Source organism: Gavia stellata, chromosome 3 (assembly GCF_030936135.1).
Source record: "Gavia stellata isolate bGavSte3 chromosome 3, bGavSte3.hap2, whole genome shotgun sequence".
In the NCBI taxonomy this organism is placed as follows: Eukaryota; Metazoa; Chordata; class Aves; order Gaviiformes; family Gaviidae; genus Gavia; species Gavia stellata.
The window spans coordinates 41144562-41166531 of NC_082596.1; the positions used below are offsets into that span (position 1 = coordinate 41144562).

General features: G+C 40.4%; 1 protein-coding gene across 2 annotated transcripts in view; it reads right to left on the reverse strand.

The window, feature by feature from the left end:
• The window catches only part of CHD7 (chromodomain helicase DNA binding protein 7), an 89825-nt gene extending 69138 nt beyond the window's left edge, over nt 1-20687 (reverse strand). For both annotated transcript variants that reach the window (XM_059815821.1, XM_059815820.1), the window contains exon 1: nt 18986-20687. In XM_059815821.1, coding sequence (XP_059671804.1) covers nt 18986-20668 — 1683 coding nt within the window. In that variant the 5' untranslated portion in view covers nt 20669-20687. The remainder of the gene's footprint in view (nt 1-18985) is intronic.
• Nucleotides 20688-21970: the final 1283 nt, after the last annotated feature.

A 21970-nucleotide genomic window follows, 5' to 3' on the forward strand; every position in this document is an offset into this window, starting at 1 on the left:
TGACTTTTAATCTTTAAGTTTGCTGGCTTACTCTGATGAAAAGGATGTCATTTCAGAACTTTCAAAAAAAAAAAAAGCCACATTTGGTAAATGTTTTCCGATATCATAAGATGATACAGACAGTAGCTCAATCATCCTGTCTCTACTGTTTAAGTCTACTCCGAATCTCAAAGTGTTTTACTTGTTGCTGTTTCAGTCTCACAGTCCAGGTAAGCATGCTTGGTACTAGGAGATTCACAACTTAAAATAATGTAAAAGGTAACATTTTGTTTTGATGTTCTCAACGCCATTTCCTTAGTTACAAAGAAGTCCACATCAGAAGAGAAAAAGAAACTCCCAAAACCCCACTACCACTTTTATTTATATTAGCTGTCCCTAATGAGTTGGAGTGACTTTTCTAACCCATTTTTATCCAATGTTAAACTGTTCTTCTCCAGCAGAAATTCAAAAGCTTTCTCCAGACATTGACCAAATGAGTCACCCTGCAAGTGAAATAGTAAGCATGCACTGCTGTCTTGGGAAAAGATTATTTAAAGTTCACTGTAACCCTAAGAAAAACTATTATGAATTATAAACATATTTTTCTTTAAATAGCAGTCTGAATTATTAAGTATTTCAAATACTTGAAAACAAAGAATGAATGTCATTAGTGTCGCTTATGAAACAAATTGTACTTCCTACTACTTAACTTTTTACATTAATATTTCTAACATACAGGCTGACTCCCCCCTAGTTACCTCCAGAATTGCTATCTCATTCAGCACACAGGATGTATGACACTCCTAGATTAAATCAGATCTGAATGACTAAGATATTATCCTGAAGAGAAGACTCACGTTACCTTGAAACCTTAAGTACAGAAAAAGGAAAGACTGCAAGGAGACAGTCTGTGATGAAAGCAGTGCACGTCAGGCAAAATAATTTACTGTCCTTTTTTCCACCAGCCTCAACTCACTGAGATACTTTTCTATTTTTTTCCAGAAGGGGTTTTTGTTTTTTGTTTTTTTGTTTTTTTTTTTCTTTTAAATTACACACTCATTTCTTTCTAACATGGATCTCCAGCAAAGGTCTTGCCATGGACCCTCTTCGTGAGAAGTGCCCAACCATGACTGCAAGAGAGTACCTACTCAGATAACTACTGGCTTCAGCATTAGGGCAATACAGCCCAGCCTTAACGCACACTAAGCCAGCCCTAAATCCCATCTCTATCACTGGCCTCAGGTAACTGCCTGTCCCTCTGTCTTGGTTTCCTCATATGTAAAATGGAGAATACACATTGCAGGGGAGTTCAGAAGATAAATTAATTAGTGGTTGTTGAGGTTTTTCTATGTTATGATTAAAATTACAATTAAAAAAGTTCATTTAGCTATTAATTCTTTACCAAGATATGAAGAGAGATAGCATTTGTAGGAAGAGTCAGTCTGTTTCATGAGATTCAGTGATATTCAAGATTGGGTTTACTGGAAAATATACAGTAAGTAACTACTAGGCCATACCACAAATAATAAAAACAAACAAATTAAACAGCCACTTATATCACAGAAGATCTTCTGCAGGTAGAAGAAATGGAACAGAGAAAACATGGTTGCGTACACAAATTGCATCCTATTTCATAGGCACAAGGAACATGTAGCGACAGTCCTACTTCGGATCTTTCTTAACTTCCAGCTTTGCAGCTTGCTATCATTCTGTAAACGCAATCACTTAAAATATGTGTATTAAATTACATAGTTTAACATTTTCTACAACTAATTGTTGTTTCTTGTTTCTTTCAACAAAGTATATACAAACATAACAACCAAAGACTTCTTGCCAACTGTACATACAAACAAGGCAGACTCTGCAGGTGGTAACGAACAATTATAGTTTTCTGGATGTCCTCATCACACCCCTCTTTCAGAGGCATTGATGTTTACAACAATATAAATAATTAAAAACTCTAAGGTATCACATATTAAGTATGCAGGGAGACAACAAAAGAAGAGTTAAAAGCTACTTTTTTTTCCTTACATACATATATTTACAACTATATACATATGTATTCAAACATTTAACTTCCACGGTGTTCTTTAAATTTCCTCTACTGATATCTGATCCCGTTCCCAAACTACAGCTGTTTCCACGTTCACTCTCCAATATGTAAAAAAACAAAAACAAAACCCCCAAAAAAACCCCCAAACCCCAAAACCCTGCAACAGGAAAAACAACTCAACTAAATCATGCAGGTTCTTCCCTGGTTACATACTCAAGAATTTAACATTTTCCATACTGTCACGTAGAAGATACCCAGTTCTCAGGTTAAATAAGTTCTATGAAGATAAAACAAAATACAATGGAAAGGCAGGTTTTTCTTTTCCATCTCCCATCTCTAAATAGAAAAGGAAAATAACCTGAAAACATAACAACTTGTGAGATGGCTTTCTTACATTTTGTTTTAGATATGCTCCTAAATAGTTAAGGAAAAGCAGTAATTCTAGAAAACTCTCTCCAATTAACTAGCCTTTAAACGCCTATAGTTGATCAACTCATGGAAATCAGAGGGCAAAAGGTACAATATATCTTCAGCAGTGATGCATTTTACACCAACGATACCTATTTTATGAGAGAAAAACTACTAAAGATTTAATGGTGCCCATTAAAGAAGCCAAGAGTTTGCATGGCTCAATGGCTGAGTCATAGACCTTTTGTCTATAATAGGTTCCATTATAGCCCTAATCTCAAGCTGTGGGAAGAGGATTGCAGATGAGTAAGAGGAATCAGTATTTTTAAATGTTATTGCGAAGGAAGGTGTCCTTTAAGCATTACGCAGCTGCAGCTCTAGCAGCAGTAGAGCAGCTTGTGCTTACTCAGAATCCTAGTTTTAAATGAGATGCTTGGAAATTTGTGGACACCTCGCAACTTCAAAATGCTACTGAAGAAATTAAGCCCATCAGTGGAAAGCCCTTACAAATTTAAATAGCATTTCATACGCATTTCCAAACTTGAAATACTTCAGTACTTATAATTTTTGTGCTTTGTTATTACCCCTGATTTTTGGTATTCATTTACATTTACATAAAATAAGACTGTGTAGCTGAAGACTAAAGTGGTTTGTACTTAACCACAGGATGTCTATAAACAACTGGTGCGATGTAGAAAGAAGAAAAGAAAATAAAAAGTGCCTCACAAGATGGCTCCCAGTAAACCCAGGAAAGTATTTGTGCCATAGTACCATACGGTACACAATTCTGATCACCTACATCAACAACAATGAGACCTCAGATACAGGTATGGATTATCTTGAAGGAGAAGGCTAAAGGGAATTTTACTTACTTTAGCTAGATTGCTATTTATGGAAACATTGGCAGATCCTAATACAGGAAACAAAAAGAATTAAGATGGGTAAAATTGACATCAGAGCAAACTGGTTTTAAACCCAGTGACTAATAAATTTAGGATATAAAGTTAGATGCCCATTCCAACATTCAGAGTAACTGGATTTGGGTCAGAATTTCAATAAGGAGTGAGTACTGGGAGCAAAAGCCAAGTGCTCTTTAAATTGAAGTTTGATAAGGTTATGAAAAGTAGTTCATAAGATGATACATGTGACAGCTGGAGGCTCAACTCAATGGCCCAGACAACCTTTACAAGTAAGTTGCTCCTAACGTCTGGTGACAGTAAAAAGCAACAGCAAAATCTTGTTTAGATTGAAAAATAAATGTATTTTAACAAATGTAATTTGGAATATGACAAACACTGACCATACTAGTTCAGAAATGAGTTAAATATGCTTAGAACAACCATTTATGTTTAATTTCTAGGGAAAGGAAATCTCTATTATGCAGACTAATAGGGCTGGCTGGTAAGACAAGCTTCTGGTTGCAGAAGTTTTACCTTCAAACTTGAAAAAAGGGGTTGGTTACCCAAAAAGCTTTTATAATTACACTGGTCAATACAGTCAGGAAAAAAAACCTTAAGTATTACCTCTTTTATAAGCCTTACTTCACTCACATCCTCAAATCATCACAGCTATGAATGTGACTACTCAGATACCCTAAGCAAAACCTCTGTAATTTCAAATTGTCGTATTTATAACATCTTTGACTACAAATTGTCTTTGCTCGTATCATGATTGTCATACAAAATGCAACAGTGCTGTTTAAGAAGAGAATGGGTTACTTTTAAAATGAAGATGCCACAGTCCCAGTGTCTTTTTGCAATAGCTTTTCTATTCCCTGGTTTGGACAACTTTCCCAAAACAATGCCCAAGTCATTTTTATTTTTAGGTACTCTAGATGACAGAGATTTGAGAAAAGTAGAAGTAAGCAATTTATGAAATTACTGATCATCAGTTGTTCATTTACACGGTTACACTAAGTAAATATTAGTGATATCCTTGTAAGGAGTGGGTTAGTGCAGGAGATGCTGGTATCCAATTGCTTCGCATGTGCCTTAACTTGCAACAGGAACATTGCAACTAAAAAAACTTCCGAGACAATTTCACTTCTTTCTAACGTTGTGTTGGAAAACTTGTTCTTCCTCAAGAGCTTCCTACACACAACATCCCTAACACAAGAGATCTGAATCAATGAGGGTAAATAAATGTAGAACAAATTCTTCCTTCAGAAAAAAGAATTGTTTTCCACAGAAATTACCACAGAGCTCCCAGAACGGAAGCCCCTACTTTAGGACCTACTTTGACAGCTCTCCACACCAGTTAATTTATAATGTAAACTGCTTCTCCCATCCCCACCCACTGAGGCAATTAGGTGTGCTTTGTTTTGGGGTAAGTTTGTACAAGTTGGTGTAGAGATACTTAGAAGAGACTGAGAGGAGCCAGAGTTATCTTTTACACCTACTAGTAAGTATATCAGAAGTCTAATTAACTACTATATAACTGATATAGCAGTTAATCACTGAAAGAGCAAGACAACCTGGAGATCGTACTTCAACTACTTGCAGCCCAGGTTTTCCTGTACAATGTATATTTCGCCACTATGTTTTCTTTGCTTTACTTACAAATGCAAGCATCTACTTCTTCAGCATCTACAACTCAGAGAACATGTTCCTGAGTTAAAAGGAAAATACTCTGATTAAGATTTCAATAATTCTACATTTGTGACTTGCAAAAAATAAATTGGTGGTTTTCTAGGACTGAAGTAACGTAGGTATTTTCATGTGCACAGCTAATACTCCTTTTACGCATTAGTCCTACAGTACTGCATGAGAATTTTTGATTTTTCAATTAGACAGTTAGTGTAAGTCCTTTAAATGCAGAAAGTTACCTTCCGAAGCTGCAGTGGTTATGTTTTGGATATACTAAAAGACAAAAGCAGAACAGAAGACTACACCCAAAGGCTTTTTGCCTTTTTGAGGACATATAAATGCACAGGAGAAGTCAAGGTGGCATTCAAGAAAGCACGCAGGAGTTGAGAAGAGTTAACATCACTTGTTCCTCAAGGCAGGGCTCCTGAGGCAGGCACCCCATGGAGCACCAGGCAGCCGAGCAGCTCCTGCCCAGGGCGGCGGGGGCAGAAGAGGGAGGAAGTTTGTGGCCACCTGCGTAACCCCAGGCGCATCACCCAGCTGCACGTTTCCACCCTGTGAAATGGAAACAGTGATCGGGTTTGTCTTCCCCACCAGCGTATTCCCACTGACTCAAATTACTCAAAGGTTCTCTGATGGAATAAGTTAACAGACATGGAGGGTACTTATCACAGGCTAAAGCCATCTTTTTCTAGCTGGCTTACTAATACTAACTTGTCAAACAACTCAGGTAACTGTGGTTTCATGCTGTCACTTTCCACTACAAGATTTGCAGCTCCACAGAAAGGCTCAGTTATGCCCGGTTGCCTTCAAATCACACAGAATCACAGAATGATAGGAGTTGGAAGGGACCTCTGGAGATCATCTAGTCCAAACCCCCCACCAGAGCAGGTTCACCTAGAGCAGATTGCACAGGAATGCATCCAGGCGAGTTTTGAATACCTCCAGAGAAGGAGACTCCACAACCTCTCTGGGCAGCTTGTTCCAGTGCTCTGCCACCCTCAAAGTAAAGAAGTTCCTCCTCATGTTTAGATGGAACTTCCTATGACCAAGTTTGTGCCCATTACCTCTCGTCCTGTCACTGGGCACCAAAATCCAAAGGCAAATAATATTTTTAGTATAAGTTCTCTTCAGTCTTTCCATGTCCTTTCCAAAAAAGGTGGCACTGTACAATCCATTATTTCCAGGTGAGGTGAGGATACACAGTCTTGATCAGCCAACACAGAACTCACCATCAGGACTCCTCCCTGAAGAGATCATAGAATCACAGAATGGCTTCGGTCAGAAGGGACCTTTAAAGTTCAGCTAGTCCGAGCTCTCCTGCAACGAGCAGGGACATCTTCCAACTAGATCAGGTTGCTCAGAGCCCTGTCCAACCTGACCTTGAAACATCCAGGGATGGAGCATCTACCACCTCTCTGGGCAACCTGTTCCCGTGTTTCACCGTCCTCATCGTAAAAAATTTCTTCCTTATATCTAGTCTGAATCTACCCTCTTTTAGTTCAAAATCATTACCTTTGTCCTATCGCAACAGGCCCTGATAAGAAGTCTGTCCCCATCTTTCTTACAAGCCCCCTTTAAGCATTGAAAGGCTGCAATAAAGTCTCTCCGGAGCCTCCTCTTCTTCCAGCTGAGCAACCCCAATGCTCTCAGACTTTCCTCATAAGACAGGTGTTCCGTGCCTCTGACCATTTTTGTGGCCCTCCTCTGGTCCATGTCTTTCCTGTGCTGGGGACCCCAGAGCTGGATGCAGTACTGCAGGTGGGGTCTCACCAGAGTGGAGTAGAGGGGCAGAATCACCTCCCTCGACCTGCTGGCCATGCTGCTTTTGATGCAGCCCAGGATACAGTTGGCTTTCTGGGCTGCGAGCACACACTGCTAGCTCATGTCCAGCTTTTCATCCACCAGTACCCTCCAGTCCCTCCCGGCAGGGCTGCTCTCAATCACTGGGGGTTGTGCAGGACCTTGCGCTTGGCCTTGTTGAACATCATGAAGTTCCCATGGGCCCACCTCTCAAGCTTGTCCAGGTCACTCTGGGTGGCATCCCGTCCCTCAGGGGTGTCAACCGCACCACTCAGCTTGGTGTCATCTGCAAACTTGCTGAGGGTGCACTCAATCCCACCGTCTATGTCACTGACAAAGATATTAAACAGTACTGGTCCCAATACACTTTGCTGGGACAGGAGGTCCCTACACTTTGCTATACGCTGAGGTGTAACTGCAGTCAGACACCAGCCTGAGCAGATCCTGTCTGAAGTGATATTTACGTCACATCACTGAACTGTTCTGTCAATTTTTTCCCATTTTTTTATTTTTTAATCCGTAAGCCTCCAGTAGTGGAGATGTTAATTCTCTTCAAGAAACTTCCCATTTCCCATACACATATTGTTGCTTCGCATATAATCCTGCTCTCCTTAATCACCTTTCCCAGGACACTTAAAAGCAGTCAGCGGGGGACTTCAGAGGTATACAGACAACAGGTTGAAACCACCAACTCAAAGAAATCTTCATGGATACATGTGAGATACGAAACCAAAAGAGATCATCAGTAATCAACTCTATTCTTCTCTTGGGGTGGAAAGACAGCAGTTCTCCAAATGGCCTTTCCATTGCAATATTTTAACAACTTCAGCATGACAAAGTGGGCTTGAAATTACAGAGTTGTTAAAAATCCTTTGATGTTATATATGCTGCCCAAGATCCATTTGTGTCAAAGAGCCCAAGATACTTCTCAAGCTCTAGTTCTTTAGTCACAGCAACAAATGAAAAAAAGCCTTTGAATGTTACCTAATATGTATGTATGACATGTCACAGGTAGGCCTTTTCCCAGCTCCTCTAGTAACTGAGCTAAACTAACAATTAAATCAGAAAGTGTCATTAGAACTGGAGGGGAGGGAAAAAAAGAAAGGAAAAAACCCAACCAAAAACCCCATACTTCCTTTTCTGTGGACAAACACCTCATTTAGCAGTACCAATTGAGATAACTCTTAATTATAATATCTAAATCATACTTCAGTTCTCCAACCAGTTTGATTAACATTGTTCTATGAAACATTAAATACTTTTTCTTTAGTGCAGATATCTTTAATATCCTAGCTCCAGCTGTTCTTTACACAACCTATAGTAAAATGTAAAGATGTACACAGGTCTTAAATCAGACTTCTCTACAGCAATTTCAGGTTTAAATTTTGTTTTATATTGTAGTATTATATTATAATGAGAGAGCTGAATCTCAAGTGACCCTTTATAACTGACTTACGCCTCATTGCCAGTAACAGTTTCTGAGTTACATTTCTAGGGGTTGCTGTACAGTGCAGCAGGGAACTTCAGGAACTCCTCTGCTGTCCCCTGCTCGCCACTGCTGCAGAGCATCTCTCAAGCACACTAGAGAGCAATACTGGCCATACAAAACAAATGGTTAACAAGCAACCTGTGTCAGAGCAAGAATTCCCTGAATCCCTGCCTAATGCCTTAGCTACAGAATCACCTGGTTTTCAACAAGTTTTTCTGAAATATTTCAAAAGGAGGCTAGCAGAGAGAAAGACTTCAAACTAAGTAGTCTTCCAATATTGTAGGCGTTTATCCCTACGTCCACAACTGACGATGCTTGCTCCAGTAAACATCTGCAATATCCCATTAACAAACTGAGCGAGATACAAATAACAACTATAAAGCCCACATTTTTTAGCCTAGTTTTAATGACTATATATTTCATATACAGTTGTACAAGTAAACTGTGAAGTCAAGTTTTTATGGTAAGGTGTCACTTTAAATTTAAACATGCACTGTATACTATAAGCCTCCCACTATATTTAGCAACAATTGGCTGGTACAGAAAGATTTCTTCCAAAAATAAAATAAAGCACTTCATATCATTCAGTGCTCACATGTAAGGGAAATTACAGTATTATCACAGTTATCAGAGTCTTGCAGGGCCAAAAAAGATAGGAAGTACCAGAATGCAAGTGGATGGAGGGCCATCTGGAGAGAAAGGCGATGTAAAAGGAGAGTGGAAAAAACAGAGTTCGTATTGACTACTAGATATTAGGAAGTTTGTTATGAAGCTTGTTGTGAGTCCTCTGTCTCTCTTTTCTCACAGGAACACTAAATCAAAAAATCTATAGAAGTATGAACTTCTCAGTATGAACTTCTTGGGAGTTACATAGACATAATAAAACACAATTTAATTAGCACAATTAAAATTGACTTTTTTTTATTCAACTGATTGAATAATTCAGTCTTTTAAGAAAGAAGTCTGTTGTAGGTGGGTATGCATTCCTTTTGGAAACTCTTGTATTACGTATGACAATTTCCTCTCTGATCAAAATAACAAGAGTTTATATTTAACAAAATACAAAAAAAGTGAAAAATGAAATTTAAGTAAGTGTGGCACTCCCCTACAATATGTTACATCAATATAGCAAAGATACTCTTCAGTATCAGCACCAAATATAAGTGCTATACTCTTGAAGACAAATACCTGCAGTTTTACAAAATTAAAAGGTTAATAATATTCTCCAGAAGTTAAGATTTGTTGACGTTTAATTTCTACAGCAGCAACCCATGCAATATGAACCCACTCCCAGAAGTTCTTAATTTTCGTGCTTGTTCAGTGTAATACATGAGCTGCTGTCTCCTTGGCTTGCTAGCTTGGCTAACACAATAAAACTGCTGAGGAGGAGTACAGAAAAGAGTTGTACCCAGACACTCGGTGCTGATTCAAGGACGAACAGGTGATGGAACAAGAGAAGTAAAGGAACAAAGACTCCTCCCAATCCAACAGCAGAAGATCAGAGAGAGATCCACTTGTTTTCTTCCACATCTTGTATAACTGCACTACTCTCAGGTTAACCTCTACAATTACCAAATTCCTACACAAGAAGTGGGATTTCCTGCTTTGAACTGTTAGACTGGTCGTCTCTGTCATCTTCAGCTGCACTCTTAAGCAAAAGCAACACTGGAAGGAGTGACAAGGAGAGCAGGGAGATGGCATGTTTTAGAGTAACAGATATCTGAGTAAGAATTGGAATTGGGAGTTTTATGAATTTGGGTTTTGAATAAATAACAATCTAATGCCCATCATCCGTATGTTCTTCTTCATAAACAGGGGCAACACTATTACCAACCCTGCCCAGTAACTGAGAAAATTGTAACTAAATAGGTGATATATCAAGGTCAGTAAAATCAGAAAGAATGCTGATTCCAGAGTTTAGAAATTAAACCCACACTCAGATCACTGAGCCATCCTATCTCTCAGTTCTGTTTCCTCATAAAGAAGACTAAGAAATGAATCTGAGTTTTATTTCTAACATTCATGCTTTTAAACGATTCTCTCTGTTAAAGAAAAAAATCCCATTCAGTGCTCAAGGAAGATAATTAATTGACAGATATTGGAGGCATCTTCCTTCATTTCAATGCACAACACACATCTAATAAAATTGTGCCAAGCTCTCTTTGCTAGAAAGGGGATGTTCTTTCACCTCTTCAATAACAAAATAGCTGCAAATGCTTCAGTTGGAAGAGGAAAAAAGTCCTCCTTTTCTAAAAAAGAAAACATACCTCTGAAATCAAATCAGTCATTTATATTTGTGTGAAAAAATGAACAAAAGGCGAGAGTTAGAAAAAAATTGGGAGAAGCTGGAATGTGACCTGTTTGCCACTAATTCAATACAACAAGACAAAGCTTTGACTTCTAATGGAAGTTTTAATTTATCAAAATTTGAGGGAGGACTCAAGGGCTGGTTACTGAGGGCAAGTGCTACAGAAACTTGAGCTGTGCAAGGGTATTAAAGGGCCTGAAGGCTCACTGCTGGAGGAAGAGGCAGTCCCCATCTTCTCCCACCAAGCATTCCCACTCCCACACCACCAGCTTGGGTGACCTTGTGGTCACACGGGGAAGAGGTGCCAGGAGCGCGAGCTGGCCAGATAAGCCAGTTCAGCAAATGGTGGGGTGTGCTGATGTAAGGAAGGAGCTACAGTTCTGTATCCCAGACCTCAGCCACCTTCATTTGCATATTTTTTTTTTTTGTAAAGCAGATTAGATACTGAGATTTATTGCGTTCACACAGCTATGCTGGCAAGCTGTCAGTGGACTGTCTGCCCAGAGAAGGGCAGGAGACAGTGCGGTGACACAGAAGTGCACCCTGAAGCAGCGTGCAGAGCAGTAATGAGCACCACAGTGCCACATGGCTACTTCTGGCACGGGCTCAGGAGGCAGGTGACTCAAGCAGCTGGCGCAGGAGAGGTGGGGTGACTCCCTGAACTTCTGTGTCCCCGTTTTGACGCAGACGTTGGCCATTTCCGTTCCTACTGCTCCATCAGCTCAGCCTTTCGCTGCCCCCTCCCTGATCACCGCTTCCTGCCCATGCTTCCTACCCTGCTCCCACCAGCTCCCGAGAAGCTGCTTCAGCATCTTTAAGCCACATTTGCAAACTTGGGAATTTTTCAAAAGAAAGATCTGTACAAACAGATGCTTTAATCACTGTGAAAAATTCAAGGGTGTTAATCTCGCTCCTCAGTTACAAAACTTTACAACTCTGTTGACAAAAGAAGGTACCAAATGTTTATAGATGGCATCTCTAAAGGAAAAAACAAGCGGTTTGTTCCCAAAATCTAGACCACATTACCACCTGTATAATATATATCCATACAATTAAAAGAACATTGATACCTAGAAAGGAAAGCTCTCCAAGAGAATAAAGAAAGGAACCAGAGGGGTACTACATCCATTCTGATACATTGTTCAGGTGAGACTGTACCTTTTTAAAAATACCATTCCAGTATTTTAGCTTCATAATTGTTTGGTCATCAGTTCTTTCATTATAACTCAAATCTGAAAATTCACAAGTGAAAAGCACCATCTCACTGAACTGAGGGAGAAAAGAACCTCTACAAACAAAAATTAAAAATCTAACTCCGAAGTGATGGTGTCCCATCGTAGTGGGAACTGAGACATTTACTCTCCCCAGAGGAAAAAAAGAGAGGACACTTATGCAAGTTTGTGACACTTGCATTCAAGATACAAGCAAAGACAGATTAGTTTAAAACAAATGGATGCTTCAAATTCCACGTGAAAGAGCAGGATGGAAGACTAGGAGGAAGATCCATAATAAAAAAGGCAGGAAATTATTACTTTGCCTGCAATTTGTTCCTTACTAAAGTTGCCACTGTATTTAAAGAAATAAAAAAAAATAATAAAAAAAAAAATCATCACGCATTTCTCCTTTCATTTGCCCCAATCTTCCATCCTCGTAAGTTATGCAGGCTGATGACGATACAGACATGAGGGTTTGTATTAGACTATCAGCTTTCCTTCATGAAAAAAAGTTTCTCTGAAACAACAGATTTAAATTTGTTCAAATAAATATAAAAGAGGAGAATGTGTTCAGCCATGGAAAAATAAGATGATTGCCAAATCCCACTGGAAGTGACCATCAGCAGATAAGAATACTGTACTGAAGTACTGAACAGCAGCATAAATTTAGAAATATTTCTAGGTAGGCGATTCCTCAGATAATGCTAATGATTTCAAGAAAAAACACATTCAGGTCACCGACATTATCATAGAAACTTTCAACATATTCATGCTGAAGAACAAGTCTGGTAACTCTAAGGCCTACAAAATCAGTATGCTGACACAGACTGGTGTTTTTATGCTAATGCTGCAAACTGGCTTTACCCAAAACTCCAGAGCAGGTAATTTAATGGCACAAGTTATTTTCATCACAGTCAAATCATGGCACCTGAGGGAAGAAGTATTCTTGAAGTTGCTTGTACCTCCTCAACAGTAAAAAAGACAAAAAAATCCATAGCAAAACCACCTCAAAACTACAAGTCTTTGGCCCAAAGGCCTATTCACGGCAGAATCACTGGAACCCCTTATTTACAAAAGTACATATAGCCTTCTCAAGGGTGAGGAAAAAATAAGCCTTCAGATGTGTTAACATTAAACTGTTACACTGGAATATATCCGAGGAGTTTTAGAACATGAACTTTTGTTGGACAAAGTATTTCATATTAATTATTATATCCTTTGAGAGACCTGCATGTGAACTAGCTCACAGATGGATCAGGTTATCAGTGTAACAGACTATTCCACTCCACAAAGGTGAAGTAACTCAATACTTTTAACCAAAGGTAGATTTAACGGTCTACCTTTCTTTTATTTGGAAAACTGTAGTTAATTACATTGCGTACATTGCTCAAATACAGAAGTTCTTCACAGCCACAAGAAAATAAAGCAGAAACCTGTAAACTTAAGAAAAATTTACTATTATCAACCTTTACTTTTAAATGAATACTGTGGATTTTCTTCTCAGTTTTTCTTTCATCATTCTCCACAACTTCTGATACGGCCTAGGTTTTTTACATAAATACGTACGCATATCTATAGATAAAAATAATATACAATTGTGATCAAAGTTCAGTGCTAGTGGTTTTAAAATTCTATTTAGTCTAGCACCTTCAATAATCTTGCCAACATACACTGGTTTGCTAGTCTACGAACACTTGAAAAGGGAAACTAGAATTTCAGCCATGAGAGTTCGCTGAACGTGCAGCACATATGGTACCCCAAAAGACCAGCTAGCAGTCACGCGAAATAGCCTTTGTATCAAAACAAAAAGTACCCAATAGTGTTTGTAAGTTTTTAAAAAATTTGGAGTTGTTCTACTTATTGACAGGAAAATAGTCAAAAAGCTGAACTAAACACTCAAGGGATGAAAAAGCTAACAGTTCTCTCTGGAGCTATGCACCATCGCTTATGAATTTATGGAAAAAATCCTAACCATCTGAAATTATACCATTTCTTACTAGATAAAATTATAGGACACACATTGAAAGGTAATTGGTTACGCAAAGAGAGTAAGGAGATAAGTAAGAAGTCGGTCTCTTCTTACTACTCTTAGGCATTAAAACAATTAAATACCCAGGAGAAAGTCAACTTCATTTTACTGTGCCAGCAACAACTGACTTAACACGCACTCTCTGCTGGGTTAGAATATTGCGTCAAACCACTCCAGCCGGTAGTAGTTTTCATTAATATCCCTCTCCATTCAGGTATATCGAAGTATAAATTAAACTGAGGCAGCAACACAGGGTTTGAAAATGCAGGAAGGGCCTGTGACAGGGGTGACCCAGCTGGTGACTCAGCAGGACTTTCCCTGCAAGGGAGGGCAGGAAATGTCAAAAGAATGTGTTCATACCAAACACAGCTCTGAGTTATGATTTAAAGCAAAGTCACGTGCCCACAGATAGTAAGGCCAGCAGAGTAAACCTGGCAGTGAACCGCTAACACACACAAAATGAACTCCTTCTCCACAAGAAGCTGAACGCCGCAACCCAGCATCCTACAACGCTGTCAGTGCCCACTATTGAGCTCTACCATTTAGTCCACCATGGAGGCTATACCGTAACTGTTTGTCACTTAAGTATTCCGATGTTTGACTATAAATAACGTAGATCACATTTGTGGAACATGATTAATAAACAGGACTCGAAACTTCAGCCCACACAGTAGCTGTGGGTAAATAAGTGCTGTATAACAACACACCCAAGATAGCCTATTCTTGGCAGAGAAAACTCCTACACTCACTCTATCACTAATCAAACTATCTGAAAATAACAATAGGTTAAGTGCAGCTGCACAGCATCAGACCCCCAGAGGCCTGTCTAACCTGACATCCCGTCTCTGATAAAGTCTGTGGAAGAGTAAAAGAACTGGACGCACAAACAGTAGATGCATCCCAGTAACAAACTCTCAGCCACTCCTTATTTACGGCACAGATCTGCTGAGCCAAATGTGATGCCTTCTTATTTATCAAATGGTGATGCATTTTTCTGCACAACATCTCGGAGATCAGCATCTTAACGTGCAGTTCTGTGCTCACCACTTGATAATTTGCTGAAGACCCTAAAAGAAGTCAAGGAGACAAAAACAGGTGACAAAGAACCCTTGTTTCACATTCACCTTTTTCACACACCCATATCACCCACACAGTTTTAGAGGCTTTCACCATCTCTCTCCTTCTCTTCCCACCTAAATCACCCCCCTCTGTGCTTTTTCAAGTGCTACTGTACTTTACGAGGCCTGAGGAACAGACCCAGAGCTGCACAGCACTTGCCACATTAGCATACCACGCATATATGTAGCAACACGGTAACAATCTTTGTTTTGCTCTCTACTACTTCCATAACAATTCCTATAGTTTTATTTCTTTGACTGTCACAGCACATTTTCAGTTAGCCATCTAACATCAAGATCCTGCACCTAAGGAGATGTTTTTGCCTGCCATTTCACTGCTCAGGCACCATAGAATCATAAAATCATTTAGGTTGAAAAGACCTTTAAGATCATTGAGTCCAACCGTTAACATAACACTGCCAAGTCCACCACTAAACCATGTCCCTAAGCGCCACATCTACATCCACCTCCAGGGATAGTGAGTCAACCCTGGGCAGCCCGTTCCAATGCCTGACAACCCTTTCGGTGAAGAAATTTTTCCTAATATCCGATCTAAACCTCCCCTGGACATGCCTTGACTCACACAGCTTATGGCCAAGCGATTGACATTCCTGTTATATTTCTAATTATTTACAGAATCATTAAGGTTGGAAAAGACCTTTAAGATCATCAAGTCCAACCATCAACCCAACACCATTTAGTTTCATTATTCTTCACCACGTCTGCAGTTGGCACTCAGCTTTGAGTATGTTAGCAGCAGCAAACTTTGCCATCTGACTTTTCACTCTTTTCCAGATCATATACGAGTATTTTGAAGAGCACAAGCTCACAAGCCCAACACAGATGCCTCCACTGTGAAAACAAGCAAGCTACTCCTACCCTCTGCTTTGCACCTTGGCCAATCACCCAGACACAGCAGAACCCGCCTCCCCACCCCATGGCCACTGCGCTCTTCCAAAAAGCCTTTGGTGAAGAACGTTTCAAAAGAGGGCTTGAAAAACCAAGCACACTGACTGAATGTCCCAACGCTACGGTGGTTCTTATGAATCTATCAAACTCAACTAAAGCCAGCAACTCATTACTAACAAGGTCCTAATAACCGTGTCTAGTTTTCAGCTATTAATCTAAACCAGATGAATTGTCAATCACCAGCTCTATCTCCCAGCCAAAATAATTTGCAGTTTTGCACACAATAAAGAAGTAACAAGCCCTAGAATCGACACGGTGATTTCTTTCAAGTTAAAAGCAAAAGAACTTCACTTTCCTTCCAACATATCTAAAAACAAAACAGTAATTTGGTTAACCACAAGTATTACAGCCTTCCCATGATAAGGCTAGCTTCAAATCACTGAAAAATAATTACTAAGATGGCTTCTGTTGATTTAAAAGTACATAGCGATTTCCATTTCACTGACTATATTCATTTTGTTGATTCATTTCATACAAATAAAAACAAACCAGTCATTTAAATAACTGTTCTTTGGTGAACAGTTTTCTGCCAACTGACATGAAGGGAAAACCACGACACAGACAGGAGAGCTACAAATTCTGTATTCAGTCTTAAGAGCAGGGGTTTCACACATCTGCATTTTTCCCCAGGGGGTGGGGAGGAGCTGAGTTTTCATTGACTGGAACAATATTTATTTCATCCAAACAGATTTCAAGGGGGAAATGCCTGCCTGTCAAGAGTTTCATTACTACAGTCAGGTCTCAAACTAATTACTTAATTGGAAGGTATGTTAGCAGTAACTTTTACCAAATAAAAACTTCACAGAAGTAGGCTAACACAGAAGTTACTTGGCTAGCTACAACTGTTTGAATTACTGATTTTAATCAAATAACTTGAGTTATCATGTGGTTTTCCTCTAATTATGTAGTTTCAGCACTTACCTTTATCCAAGCTATTCATCTGCAGTTCAGAACTTTGTAATAGGTTGCATAGCTCATTTAAGTGTTGAACTGTCTGCGTTTTACCTCTTCACTGATTAAAGGGAAATTAATGTCCCAAGAACGTTTAACAAGCCTGTCCATTCTACAAGTAAACCTTCTCCTCCCAAACCACCTCTTGCTGCCAAAAAAAGGTTTACTGGATGGTCAGATGAAAACAAGGAATTAATGCCAGTGAAGAACACCACAGCTTTAGGGCACAGTCGATCTCAAGCTTTCCTTTCCCACACTCCCACCACCACGAGTTGTGAAAGAACCCAGTGACGCTGGTTTTTGTTCCTTTACTGTCTTAGAAGTCTTATGTTACCATTTCTACAATTTTCTTTCAAGCTTTTTCTGCTAGATGTGTCAGCTCTCATCTTCAGGGTAAAAAAACCACATCTTGTACTTTTTCTGATCCCCAGTCTTTCTGTACTGATTTCTCCATACTGTCATTACCCCCTTTCCAAGTATCTGCTCATTCCCTTGGGTTTTTTTTGTATAGTCTTGAGTTCTCTCCTTTTTCATCCCGCTTACCCGCACAGTCAATAACACAAGAGGCATTGTCAAGAACTGCCCTCTCAAGGAGGAACACACAACTCCCTGTGCATGCGAGCACTGTAATTTCGGTTCTCCGAACAAAGCCTGTCCATGGAGGTAGGGGGAGAGGAAGGGCCAACACAGGTATAAAATTTCACACCCATTTTGAGGGGGGCAGGGAAGAGAAAAAGACAGACTTGAAGATGTTTTTTGCCCCTTCAAGAGGGCAGCTTCTTCCTCCCTCCCAGAAAAAAAGCGTCCTTTCCCTTGCCCAGCTTAGTCCCCGATCTCCCTCCCAGGGCTTCCCTACCCTACGGCACCTCCAGTGCTCCCCCCTCCTCTCTTCCACGGGGAATGTGGAAGCCTCTCCCAGCTGCTGAGCTGCTCCATCTACCACTCCTTGTCAGCTGCCTCTCTGCAGCGCATACATCTGATTCCCAGACCCACCTCACGCTGTGCGGAGCGGCTAACAGGAGCAGCCGGCAGGCAGCAGTGGAGGGGACTGCTGAGCAGCTGCTTTCCGCACAGGCCTGGGACACTGGCTAGGACAGCTGTATTTATGATTTATTAAGCTTATTGTAGCATCGTATCATTATGACTGCATTCCAACAATTGTCTCCAAATATTTATGGGCAAAGCTACTTGGCATTAATTACTGACTAGTTTAAAAAAAAAATAAAAATTAAACCTCTGATACCTTGACCACCTATTCATTCAGTACCAAACCCTCTTGAATGATGACTGATAGAGCCAGACGCAAGCAATAGCAAATGCAAAGATCCCAAAAGGCACTTTTTCAGCTGAAGCTTTACGTACTAGCATGTAGTCAAACCTGCTAAGCTACAGAGTGTCAAGATGTTTCACCGTTTTTAGCTTTTAATTGAAAAATGACATGGAAGCAATACATTTTCATAGAAACCCAGCAGATCAGAGACTCAGTAAAATAAAACTTCTATCCTAGTCAAGATTTCATGTAAGCCTCAGAAGATTTGATTTCAGACGACAATTCACATCTGCTGTCTTCTCCTTACATAAACTGTTGCCCCATCACTTCTCAGTTGCATTACATGAAGAAGTTAAATCTGGAAATTTTTTCACATGTAAAAATTTCAGCTTTAACTTAAAACCACAAAACATTCCCTTAAGATTTAAAGGAAACCCTTAGTTTGGCCAAAACAAACGCACTGTAATACACACTTCTTTCTCCAAGTTGCAAATACAAAAATTAATAGTTTAAATGACAATTCTCACACGTTTTCCATTTTCCCCTCAAAGGAACCAACATGAAAAAGAGCAGGTATTCAGCTTGTCCTGTTGCTGTATCCCATTTTGGTCTATCCATAATGTTATCCTGTAAAAACTACTGGAAGGACATTAGCAAGCCACCTGACCCTCATTCTACCTTCAGCCACATAACCAGTAACAAACAGGGGAGTCAAACAGGAGCAACTATTTTGAAACCATAGATCTTGTGTATCCTGAAACGCGCTTACAGTAATTTAGAACATCTTCTACTCATTGCACGTCGCTTACCTGAAGGACAGGCACTTTTTGTGGTGTGTTTTGTGGTGACTGGTGAAGCTGTGCCCAAGGCTGATGATGAGGATGTGGGGGTGGTGACGACTGGTGATGTATCCCTGGATGAGGCTGCATGGGAGGACAGGTTGGCATTTGCTGTTGAAAAGACTGCTGTTGACTAGGAAGCTGCTGGCCAGATATTAGTCGCTCTTGTATTGCTTGTGGATCTGCAAGGCCAACACCTGGACAACCATTTGGTCTCATGTGCCCACCCATCTCCCGTGGTGTTGAAGACATACCCATAAACGGACGATTCTGTTGCATGTTTCGGGGGCCCATATTCCTTTGTCCAATTCCCATGGCACCAGGGGGCTGGTGTGACGGCTGAGGATGGGGTATATTTGGATAACTGCCAACTTCCATTGGTATTCCAGCACTACCAGGTCTAACCTGTGGAGGAGGTGTACTTGCTGGATTACTCATTGCTTTCATAGGTGACATGGGAGGTGGAGAGGCATAAGTTCCCTGAGGCTGTGAAGGGTGCATAGTTTGCGTGTTCATTTGGTTAAGTGAGCCACTAGGGTGGATGGGCTGCTGGTGCATTAGTCCTTGACCACTGTTTGATGGAAATCCGACAGCATTTGGGTATCTTGGTACAGATTGATTCATTGGAGTGTTATTTGTAAGGCCTAAATTCTGATTCATCCCTGTATTATTAACTAATCCCTGATTAAGGTTACTGTAAGGATATCGAGAATACTGCCCTGAGTTGTTTATAGTAGGTGAGGGTACCGTCTGGCTCCGAGAACTAAAATTAAGTGTTTGCGGCCTAACAGCACCCTGCTGGGGAGGATTAGGGGAGAATCTGGGACTGTGGGCTACTGATTCTCCATGGAGAGCAGTGGGGGGATGGTGGTGAAACTGCTGGACTGAGTGTCGCAAAGAAGGTGCCATACTGGGATTCTGCTGGGGCACATGAGACAAGTGGCCAGGTCCTGAGGTGGCAATGAAAGGGTTTCCCTGATTGAGGCCTTCTTGGCCTTGAGAAAACTGGTTCATTCTCTGCTGTTGGGGCTGACCGTGCTGCTGCATTGAAAAATCACCACGAGCCATGTAGTTTCCCATCTGCTGCATGTGCTGAGGATGGCCCTGCCCAGGGGGCCCGGAGGGTGCCTGTGGTGGCTGTGTCGGTTGCGGTTGCTGCTGCTGTTGCTGCTGGTATGGTGCTCTTATCTGGTCTGGCACTTGAACTGCCCGTGGTCCCCACATGGAGCCACTGTCTACGAAGGGTTGCCCGTGCCTTTCGTTCTGCATGCTGGGATAGACTCCCATCTGACCACCAGCACCACTGCCATGAGGAACCTGAGGAACTGGAGGGTTGTGATACTGTGAATGAGGAGACGCTATACCATTCCCAGGGGCATTGCTTATCATCCTGTTCGGCTGATCCATCAGGTGCATTTTCTGCTGTTCGTATTGATTATAGTGATCAAAATGGGTCAACTTGGCTTGATTTTGATTTGCAGGGGGATGATGAAGAGATGACTGTAAAGAGGGAAATCCTTGATCCATTGGCATTTGCTGCCCCATAGGATTTACTGTATTTTCAGGATATCCACATTCTCCAAGACCTTCCAACCCTTCACTGAAAATATTCCCATCTTCTCCAAACAGACTCATCATTCCTGGATCTGCCATCTTTTTTCAGCACACAGCTCCTCAGAGCTACAACTAGAATGCTAGTCTGTGCTTCACCTCGGCGAGGTGTTTTGTCCTCAAAGCCTTTAATCCTCAACTAATCTCCTTCATGTCATTCCATATTTCCTTAATTCTTTTGGACCACGCAGTGTCAGGCAAAGTCTGGTTACTGCTCCTAGAAAAAGCAGGGGAAGGGGGAGAAAGAAAGGAAGATATTGAAATAAATAATGTCAGGCAATATAAAGAAAACACACTTGACTTTTTTAGACAATGCCAGCTAGTTTCAGCCCCTGAAATACATCTTAAAAATCTACTTCACTTTACGAAGGATTCAATAGCTTTATCAGAAGCTTTATTATGATAGAGAGTTAGGAAGCAAGCAAAACACTAGCCTTAACGTTAAATTAATCCATTCACTATACTTCCTAGTGCTTCTTTCTTGGGTGGAACAGAACAAAAGAACACAACAAGCAGCAGCTGCCACAGCAGGTAGGCAGATGTATGAATATAGCCAAGCAGCCCATCTGCCGAACTAAAGCCCTGAAAACACTCCAGTTACCAACAGCATGTCCTTAACCTTATTCCCTTGAGCTGCGTAATCAGATGAGCAAGCAGAAGCACAAAGTCCTATGACGGACTAAAGTTAGTTATATGGACAACAGATTTTTGAAATGCACACAGAGGTGACCCTCTAAAACACACCAAACTCCAAGACTTAGCATTTAGGAAGAAAACAACAAAGGTGGTGTTTTAAAAAAAAAAAAAAACAAAAAAAAAAAAAACACAAAACCCGCAATTTTTCTTAATTTATGAAGTTGTAAACTGAAAGACATGATGCTTCTTCCCATTTAAGCAAAACTATATGCTCAATTTGTGTAAGAGAACTGAATTCAAAAGCTTCATTCTATGACAGGGTAGATTTCTGAATCCATACCCTAATTTCTCTCATGATGATAACAGGGAATGCTATCACTGGAGTTCATTATTCATTGTCAGGCAATCATGCTACTAACTGCAAGTACAGCACTTTAGAAGACCACACTAAAGTTTTGTTCTCCCCAGAATTACAATCTTGAAAACTCATTCAGGCGAGTTAGTAATGGCAAAAGAATTTAAATAATAAAATGCTAACCTAACAAGGTACACACTTGGACTTGGGAAAAAGGAAAAAAGCAACACACAGTAACAGAGTAGATTCAGAAAAGGTCCTGGTTCAGGTTTTTTCACAGGAAAGACTCGCATGTTCTGAAATGTGTCCCCCGTCCTCTCCCCACAACAACATGAAAGAGATTGTTTGGATCT